We start from the raw sequence: 10,706 nt of genomic DNA, 5'->3' as shown, positions 1-10,706 counted from the left end.
TTAGGAGAATGCTACAAGTTTGTTTTGCTGTGAAGCTCCAGAAATGTTATTGTTGACTGCTAAACTTTTTCTAGACTTTCACCCACCAGGGACGACTGAATTATAGCATCTCGTCAAACACTGGCAGTCGGCCCGACCCACAATCCTGCAGCCAGAGTGTTTAACGAGTTGGGAATGAGACTCAAAAAATGTACTTTCTCACAAATAGGACCTTGAATTAATTTCTTTATAGCATAAATTTAGGATGTACTGGTTGGCACCTTGCATGGCAGCCACCACCATCAGTGTGAATGTTTGAATTACTGTAAGTTGCTTTGGACAAAAGCATCTGATAAATGTTAATAAATCCCAAAAAAACAAAATTCAGTAATGAGCGATTCCTTTCTGACACTTGTCTCATCATGTTAAAATAAACTGAACTCTTTTTTACTTATTTGTGTGTCTGTAGAACTTCAAGAACAGCAAAGTTGATCCAAAGTATTTTACAGCGGAGAAAAATAAAACATTTTTAAGGGAACATTGTCCTGCTGGATCGGGACAGACGAGAGTCTATCTGTGAGAGCATTTCAGGTCTCAACGTGGATTATGGGGACAAGAAACTTAAATTGTAATCACACTCAGAATCATTCACTGGCTTGTAGATTAACATCAGGAATTTTAAAACACAATAGAGGAGCGAGTGAGTGCGGGGAGCTGAGGAGAGGAGTTCTGTGTCCAGCTCTTTGTGACCTTGTTAAAAGCCTTGCGTCAGCATTTTGATCTAGATGGAGACATGATAAAAAAAAAAAAAAGTCTGAGTGATGCTAAAATACAAAGAGCTGCGGGAATCAAAGCAGGAGGAGATGAAGGCACGGATGATGACTTCGTCCAGGTGGGAGACGAGGAGGGTTGTTGTGAAATATCGCACAGTGACAAGGTGTTATCGAGACTGATTTACTGGTCGATTTGATGCAGAATCAAACATGACTCAGAGGGCTTTAGCTGTTCTGTGAGAGACGGAGACAAAACATCCGACTGCCCTCAGCGCCCACACTGACGTCCCACTGCTGTTTTTTAACTTTTGAATGATTCATTATTACGTCCTGTTCTGGACAAACAACCTGTTTTAAAAGAAATACGTCATAAAACAACATGTGTGTGTGACATTGTTTTTGCAGGGGATTAAAAAAAAGTATAATCACCACATTAAAATCTCTAAATTGGGATCCTGGACTTAACAATACATAAGATATTATGGTTTTCTCTGTTTGCAACTGCATATTTAACGGTTGAAAGATGTTTTGTTTACAGTTAATTACTGACAAACAGCTCTAATATAAACCTGTTTACGATAAACCATCTAAAAATCAATATGTATTCTGTAAATCTAATTACAGTCTATCGCGGCGATAAACACGGTACAGTTGTATGATGTATTACACTAATTTGTTGCAAGTCGGCACAGCTTGAGGCAAATTACGATGAAACAACCAACAAAGCAAACTGTAAACAAAGATACAGACTGGACTGGACTGAGACTGGACCAGAATTTCCAGTGAGCAAAGACACAATCTGAGCTTTGAATGTGTGACAGTCTGTTAGTGTCAAACTCCACATCATTCCACACAGTGAAGCACAAATATTGAACTGTAAGAACAGAAAAAGGAACCATGTTTTTGACTGGAAGGCTTTAAAAGTTACATCCAGGACGCTCCATTGATTCTGTCCTGTCGATATTCATCCTTCGTCAGTCAGCCTCCGTGTTTGTTGAGGTTTATGTTCTCAGGCGAAGTGCAGAAAGTGTCTGAGTGGAGTTGTAGCAGTGAAATAACACCTGAAAAAACCCAAACAGATGTCAGCTATAATAGGCTTGTGCTGTGTTTTCTATATGTTGCAGGTCATACCAACAACATTTATCTCCGACTCGTGATCCCAATGTGGAACATGAAGAGGAGGCTGCTGGGAAACAAAAGGAAAATGTCTGTAAAGTGATAAACTGCAACCGTTTGTGATTGTGGTTTCACCTGCAGGGAAAATGCAGTCAATCCAATACTTGCAGGAATAATCAGTTTACCACCTGCTGCACTTCCTGTTTCCATCAGGACAAACTCCTGATTCTGTTTTCTTTACATTCATGTTTAAAGATGTCGTGGATCGACACCATCCGCCCACAGGATGGCAGCACTGTCCACAAACAGCCCTGCAGATATTTAAGATACAGGTAGACAGTTTCCTGGACGTCGACACCGACAGGTCTAAATGAAGGAAATTAATGAAAGTGGGTCAACATGTGTGACTAATAGTTTTTAATTTCAGTGTTAGCGTTTTGGCATTGATGAGCAGATGATTCAGAGGGCCAGATCACATCGAGTACTACTGAGGTGGAGATGAGAAAAAAAAACACCTGAGAAGTGGCTGACAACATGAAACTTCCCCTTGTTCTTGTTCTTTAATGTTAAAATTTGCTATATCAAGACATAAAACTACAAATATAAAACTACAATAAGCATCTAGATGTGTATTCTCTGCATCTGATCTGAAATTAAACATGTTATGGAAGCAATATAGCCTGAAACATGCATGAAAGACCACTTTACATTTAGCAGAGTAGACATTAATGGCACAACTTCACCTCTAAGTTACATGAATTAAGGGAAAACACAACCATCAGAAACTTTGAAATTAACTTACAGACAAAGAGAACGAGCCACTGTGCCAGTGAAGATGTCGTAAAACGCTTGTACTGTCCAATAAACTTAATGAGGCGCCTGGAATCTGTGTAAACTACAAGACTTGGATGGTGGAATTACTCTTAATTACAGATAACAGGAATAGTGTTGATCTTTCTTCACTGTGGTGGTACGTTCACCAGGTCTGAGGTCAGCAAGGTGGTGAAACTCCCTCACGACGTCCCTTAAACCTTCCTTAAATTAGATATAAAATCAATAAGTCTCCATAACGATGTTGATATGTCATTAACCTCCCTTTAAAGAGCTTAAAGGTCAGGATCGGATGCAGAGCGGCTTTTAATGCGTCTGATTTCTGATTTCCTTCCGTGTGAGCAGTAATAAAAACAGCCATTTAAAAGATTTGGGATTAATGAGGACAATAACAACAGTCATTAAGTCGGATAGCGTCTGTGTTTGAGAATGAACTGTTACGAGTTGGCAGGCGTCATCATCATTACCAAGTAATAAAACGCTCATTCTGTGAAACGCTGATAATCCAGGACCCTGAGAGCTCCACAGGTGACTCCATGGCCCCACCTAGTGTTTGGTGTGTGCTAATGACGTTTCATTTGGTGGTCAGATGACATTAACTTTGACAGATATTCAGTAAATATCCACTAATGGGCCTGTTCAGTTGTTAGCAGCCTTGTTGGAGCTGCGTTTGCTTGTGTTTGAGTGCTAACTGGATGCATTTATTAGTTTAATTGTGAGGAAGCATTTGCACGGACAGCTTATGTGGCATTAATGTGATAGTAATGTGTGCAAGAGAGTAGCCAATGTAGACAGATGAACCAGGAGAGGTTAACACAGTGAAGCTTTTATTATAAATCAAGATGAGAAAAACAACACTGCACATACTAAAAGGTGCGCTGGGTAGTTTTTTGGGGGAAGACAGTTTATTCTGACAGATATTTCCATGCGTAAACAAACAAAATAATCAACGTATCTTATTTTTAGTGACTGTTTTACTTTGCTTATATGTGGCGGACCCTGCCACCTTTCTAGCTTTAAACAGTGTTATGGGGACCTTATACTCCTCTGGGTTTATTCACTTATATCTGAGTTTGTATCAGTATCTCATTAATTGGAATTTGCTTCTTCAAAACTACATGATGCCCCCCTTTTTTAAAAAAAAAAAGAAAAGAAAAAATGGAGACATATAGAAATACAGAAAAGCAAACAGATAAACAAAATATTCAGGGCACCGCACCACAAACCAGCTGTGGAAATAACTGTGGAAAATAATTGACAAAGTGAATAAAAAAAAAAAGAATAGACGCCTGGATGTTAGAACATTATTAGTTATTGCAGCCATGAAAATAAAATAATGTTATTAATCTTAAAACCACAATATATTACATGTTCAGGTGATAATGCATTAGATATATTGATTTATAATAAAGCAATTAACTAAGTAACTGTGAGTCTTTAAGTTATGTGTAAATACAGCATGTATGTAAAATATTATTCGACTTTTACTTTTACACCACTTTTATTTTGAAGGCTCTATTGACATACCGGAAGTAAACAGTGTTGACATGCAGATTCCTCCACACATCCTGTTCGAGGCGTTCTTCTTGGACTTTTACCTCCGTGTGTGCTGAGTTATTTTACTTTTTAGCTGAAGGTAGATCGGCTCCAGCTATGAGCGCCATTATTCCTCGGATAGAGCAGCTGTCTGCGAGAGTAATCCGGGTTCTGGGCTGTAACCCGGGACCGATGACCCTGCAGGGAACCAACACCTACCTGGTCGGCACCGGGGAAAGGTGACAGATGTCATGCTAATGCTGGCGATTATTTAGTTGGGAAATTGAAGTTTGTATTCCAGAATGTTCTTAATATCAAACGAACACTGGTCCAGAATCGTTACAGTTAGTTTGTACGTCTTGACACCCCTCAGTGTGCCCCTGTTAGCGCATGGAAAAGGACGTCACGCCGAACTCCATTCATTTTTTACTAAATTATGTGTTCCTGGGCTTGTAGACTAAAATAAATCAAGTCCAGACCAAGACTGATGATATACACTAATTCGTGAGGAACCACTGATTATTTCGGCCTATAGTCAATAAAGGAAACATTTATAATTTGGAGTATACTTTAAAAACATTAGATTAAGTTTAAAAAATGTTCTTATGTTTGCAGTTTATGCTTGGAAATATTTTCAGAACCCAAGACAACAAAAAAACATCACTATGTTTGAGTTGTGTATGTGCAGAGTCAAAAATAAAACAGAGTAAAAAGTAAATTAGCAGAATTGTTGTACATGAATACAAATTGCTGCATTTAAAGCCTTTAACATGCATATTGTTTGTAATGTGTGATCATATTCCAGGCGAGTGCTGATAGACACTGGTGAACCTGCCGTGCCAGAATACGTCAGCAATCTGAAAAAGGTACTGAAGCAGTTCAACACCGGCATCCAGGAGATCATCGTCACACACTGGCATCATGACCACACGGGTGGAGTGGAGGACATCTGCAGGGACATCACTGGTGAGGACAGCGTGTGTGTGAGACAGGTTTAATGATGCTGCAACATCATTTGAAATGGAAATAGTTGAAAAAATACACTCATGGAAACTTCGAAGGGTCATAAACTAATCAAAATGTATTACTAGTTGTCACTTTAGTACCTGGTGGTTGCAAAAAGGTCAGAATAAAGAGTTTAAACTGAAGGTATTTAATCATTTGCTTTCCCTCCTGCAGGTTCTGAGATCCAAGTCAGCAAACTGCCTCGTGCCAGCCGAGTCAGAGAAACAGCCGGAAACAAAAGCTTCACTTACCTCAAAGATGGAGACGTCGTGCAGACGGAAGGCGCCACACTCAAGTCAGTTCAGTTTACGTAAATGCAATTTTTTTTAAGGTCAGAAAGCATTTTAAACTGGCTTTACAGAAAAAAACTGTAAAAAAAAATATGCACTTAGAATAAAAATGTGTCAGCAGTTGACGAGTATATCATACCACACACTGTTATGGCTGATCTTCTAACAGAGCCATGTTTGATATTCATTTTTCCCAGAGTGCTGTTCACCCCGGGCCACACTGACGACCACATGGCCTTGCTGCTGGAGGAGGAGCGGGCGCTCTTCTCTGGAGATTGCATCCTGGGCGAGGGCACGGCCGTGTTCGAGGATCTGTACGACTACATGAAGTCTCTGAAGATCCTGCTGGACTCTCAGGCAGACCTCATCTACCCTGGTGAGAGAGAACACGTTGATATATTTTGTACACTATTCTGTGTCTTGAAACGCTCTCTGCATAATCTGCATTTTTTGTTTTTCTTTCTAAAGAAACTGCCGATCACACTTTCTCAGAGGCCCAACTTACATCTTCATATTGCTTATTTTGACTGATCAACCATCCAAAACCCCAAAATATTAAATTTACAATCATATCTGACAGTTTTGATTGATAGATAAATCCAATGTTGACAAAGATATTGTCTGTTGCTCAACTTTGGTTCATCATTTCAGTGCTTAAAATTGTGCTCCTTCACATTTCTGATATACAACATGTGTGGTTTACTATATCAGTGTTATGCTTCGTTTTTAAATCATTCAGATGTTTGGTCTAAAGCTCTGCTGCTGCTCTCTGTGCAGGTCACGGCCCTGTGGTTCAGGATGCTGGCTCAAAGATCAGACACTACATCGGCCACCGGGACCAGAGAGAGCAGCAGATCCTGGCCGCCATTCAGGACGGAGCAGGAAAACCGTTCTCCTCAATGGAGCTCGTCAAGATCGTCTACAAGGTCGGGACGTAACCGCCTGCTGCTTTGAAGCTTTATCCAGCCTGTCGTTGAGGGCTTAGCGCTGTGTGGTACGCCTTAACTTAATTAGCTGCTTCTCCTCCAGGACACACCTGAACACCTGCACCCAGCAGCTAATGTCAACCTGGGCCATCACCTGAAGAAGCTGGAGAAGGAAGGCAAGATCGTCGTGGGTATGTCATCTCTTACTACCACTGCTAAAAATACAATTTATTATGGTATTAAGGTTAAATTAAGGTCCATTAAAATCAATTAGATACGCTGTTGGTGCTTCATAAAGTGAAGCTTTGCACGCACCGACTGTACAAATGTGAACTTTCCTCTTTCCTCAGTGAACGAATCTTCACAGAACATCAAATGGAAGAGCAACCTGTGATGTCCACAGAGACGGAGACGAAATGCACTTTTGATTGGCCGGGATGATGAAAATCCATCCGGTCGACAGTTGATTAAAAATCTAAAAATCGTTGCCTTTCTGGTGGAATGCCTCAGAAATGCTGATTGACTGATCTGTAAATGGAGAATCAGGGATGGTGGCCACACGTGTTGCCTTGATGTTTCCTGCCTCAGAGAGCCAGAACAAGAGTTAAACCCACCAGGACTGAGTTACAGCTTGTGTCAAAGTCTAACAAGAACAACATTTTCCTGAAGGTCAGCTGAATTTTTGCCCGTGGCAGAAAAAAAAATCAGCCCCATCCTACAATGTGATCAAAGTGCCACAGTGCCCCTCCTCGTCTGAGTTGTTTTCTTTCTTCTTCTTTCTTCTCTCCTCTCGAAGGTTTGTTTCTCCTAGTTTAGTCTCTCCGGTGGCACTTCTGCTTACTTCAAACAAATCCTGCTGCCTTTGCTGAAATGTACAGCAAACTCCAGCCACGTTCCCAAACCAAACCAATGAAACAGAATCCTAGAAAGCTAATCTTTTAGCGAAACAACTGCTTTATCACTGGAGTTTGGTTTACAATCCCATTGTTGTCCTCCTTTTTACTCTTCCTGTCCTCTTTTCCATTTTAGATCTGCAGCTATTGCAGGACTTTGACTTTGTCAACAGTTTATCTCGGTATAAAATGGATTGTAATATATAAGAAGAGGTGGTAGTTGCTCACATGTAGTCTGCCATATGAGATGTACTATAAAGGATGATGCACATTTATATAATGATCTTATATAATGAAAGAAAGGCCAGTAGCAGGATGAAGACATTGTTCTCAGACTGTTGACTGTCACAGATGAAAGATATCATGATGAGATTATTATTCAGACCACTAACTAGAGCTACTTCTCATCCGCTGTCATCTTAATAAAACTTTTAATCAATCCAGTCTCTTTGTCTTTTCCGTTCTAGTAATTGAACACTTGTTTGTTAGTGGCAGTGCACTTTGTCAGTCGGACACTAGGTGGCAGTAACTGCTAAATAACTTCTTCGGGAGCTAAACAGTAAATTATAATTCACACTTCTATTGAAACATATGCAGATTACATGACAAATATTTGTTTTAAAAGAATAAATGTGAAGAATGTGAATGTGTGTTTGCTTAACTACATTATGAAATGATATTTGCTGTCCATGAATGAGAAATAGTGTATGTTTTTGAGGGATCACTCGTGGTAATATTAACAGAAAAATCTCAAATCTAAACTGAATATGTAATAATTACGATGATCTAATATTCCAATGACTAATAATCAGATTTTTTGCATGAACCTGTGACCTGGTTGACCTTCATCTGTTTTCATTGTGACTAACAGCTCTGATGCAATGTGACTGTCTGGGGGATTTTTGTTTTTCTCAGATGCAGGAAAACTTTCTTCTGTTTTTCTACATAAACTGCATATTTTGGAATGACAGGTGACTTTACTGAAAGTGACGTCACCACTTATAATAAAGAACTATACTGCAGGCCTACATGTTTCAGGCAAACTTAGCGAAAGTGCCACAGAAACGCTGCGAGGTTGCTGTCAGACTACAGTGGAAGGTTTCATGTGGTGGATTACAACATACGCCACTCAGAATACGTGAATGTTACAGTCATACGAGAATATAAGGGGCAGAATATGAGATGGAGTGATAGTAATGGTTCTTATTCACCTGGGAAATAATATTGTATTTGTTTTTTAGGGTACATTCCAATGACATATGGCCAGAAACTACAAATACAATTTCTGGTGGTAATTTACAATATTACTGCAGATCAACAGCAATAAACTGTTCAAAGAAAATGAACTGTAGGTATATCAGTGCAATATTAAGAGAAATAGCATTAGAAATATAATTTCCGTGAGAAAAGGGTATTTTTATTGACGATATCGAGGCCGGATTTGTAAATCTCAAAGGGTTATTACAGCGCATAACAACATCTTAGGAAATGAAAAGACTAAAAAGTTCCTTTAAATGTGTCACTGAGGAGGTCTCACATTAGCACTGAGATGAAAACATTCAAAAGAATCATATGGTCAGTGTTTAATTAGTGAGAACAACAGTCATTACAGGATTATTATATTAGTAGATAAGAGAGGAGGCTTTATTGATCCCACGCTGGGGGAATTCCCTTGTTAGAACACAAGAGTCATAAGTGTGGGAAGGAGTGATTGATTCATAAAAATGAAACAAGACAAAGCAAATCAAAAACACAGAATAATAGAGAAAAATAAATAACAGACTTTAGACGTATAGATGTATTCATCTTTCTCATAGAAGCTATAAAAATGACCAAGATGCACTGATCTCTACAACACATACATACATATACATGTAATTGCACAGGATAGTTACAAAGTGTAAATATGAAGGATAAACTGTATACATATATGCTAGATTTATTATATATTAGTGTTGTGCTTTTTGTAAGGCTACTAGTTAAGAGCTTTAAACCTTTCAGCTAAATAAAAAAATACATTATTATACATTATTAAGGTTTTACTTCACCTTAAAAGGGTCAATATGTCAGATTTTTTGCTGAAAGCATTCAAAAATGATTGAAAATTATCTACATATTGTGAATAAATGGCAATGTTGACATTATTATGTTGATGCATTGTGTTGCAGTGATATATATACTGGAGTTAGCATGCTAACCAGCAAGCGCTGGGTCCAAAGGTCTCACACTATTATCCCCTTTTCCTCTGGTCAAAAATCCTTCTTATACTACGATTATTTATTAGTTAAGATCGGGGTTTTGTGTGCAATGGGAATGTGTTAACTCAGCATTTACACCTGGGTCAAAGGATTCTGCAGTAGACCGGGTGAACACGCTAAATTCCATCGTGCAAAGTGATGGTGCATTATCAACATCCGGTGGTGACGGGTAAATAAAGAAGGAATTTGGGATGCGGTTTATTAGGGATGTTTTATTAGTGGACTCAGCGTTGGAGGTTTCAATTAAAGCTGCTCAGTTGTGTTTTGAAGCCAAAAAAACTCAAAATTCCCAGCTGTGAAAACACCTGAATCGCTGACCGAGCTGGCTAACTTCCGGTTTTAGGAGGATAATAAGATACTTGTGAATAAAACCACGTGACGTCATTAACTTTCAGTTAAAAATCACAGACTTGCCTGCGAGAAGTGGAAACGGGGTCAACAGGTGATTTTTAGCAAGTGTACCTACGTTTAAAAAAACCTGTGTAGACCTGCTAATGTTGGTGGAAAAGCGGCGTAACTGAGCTAACTAGCCACGGGCAGCAGATAGCGGCTACTTGTTTTGAGCACAGTTGCCAAGTCCACTTATTACAAGCGACTTTGGGCTTGTTTTTCTGTAAAGTTGCTTGTAAATATTGGTAGTCGCAGGTTTTTTGGGCTTGTTGTTAAAGTATTCCTCTTCCTATTGTATTGTATGTCATATTGTTTTGAAGTCCTGGAACTAAAACAAAAAAAAAATCTTAACATATAACAACAATAATAAATACAATGATACAGTGCAATACATTTCTGCATTCAGGGTGATATTTATGTGTCTGCAAATTGTGATAATCTCTTCTTCTTCTTTTTTTTTTTTTTTTTTACCACGACCAGAGAAGTTGCTTGTTTTCATAGGCCCACTTGCTTGTTTCTCTCGCAATATCTGGCAACACTGGTTTTGAGTATGAATTTGACAGGTGGCCAATTCTTACATATTGCACCTTTAAAAAGCTGTCAGCGTTGTGTGTGTGTGGATGGTAGAGAGACACTCAGCTCTGCAGTGTGCTAATGAGATGAGTGGAGGTGGTGGAGGAGGAGGAGGAGGTGGAGAAGGAGGAGGAGG

General features: G+C 39.1%; 1 protein-coding gene across 1 annotated transcript; it reads left to right on the top strand.

Moving 5' to 3' along the window:
* Positions 1 to 4,239: 4,239 nt before the first annotated feature.
* lactb2 (lactamase, beta 2) lies at positions 4,240 to 7,790 on the top strand. Its single transcript, XM_030401735.1, has 7 exons — positions 4,240 to 4,474; positions 5,041 to 5,201; positions 5,415 to 5,535; positions 5,728 to 5,906; positions 6,308 to 6,456; positions 6,560 to 6,647; positions 6,807 to 7,790. The coding sequence occupies exons 1-7, from the start codon at positions 4,353 to 4,355 to the stop codon at positions 6,848 to 6,850; spliced, it is 864 nt and encodes a 287-aa protein (XP_030257595.1). The 5' UTR covers positions 4,240 to 4,352; the 3' UTR covers positions 6,851 to 7,790.
* Positions 7,791 to 10,706: the final 2,916 nt, after the last annotated feature.

Source organism: Sparus aurata, chromosome 21 (genome assembly GCF_900880675.1).
Source record: "Sparus aurata chromosome 21, fSpaAur1.1, whole genome shotgun sequence".
NCBI classification, from domain to species: domain Eukaryota; kingdom Metazoa; phylum Chordata; class Actinopteri; order Spariformes; family Sparidae; genus Sparus; species Sparus aurata.
The sequence above is the reverse complement of the archived record's forward strand: the minus strand, read 5'-3'. Positions and strand labels throughout refer to the sequence as shown.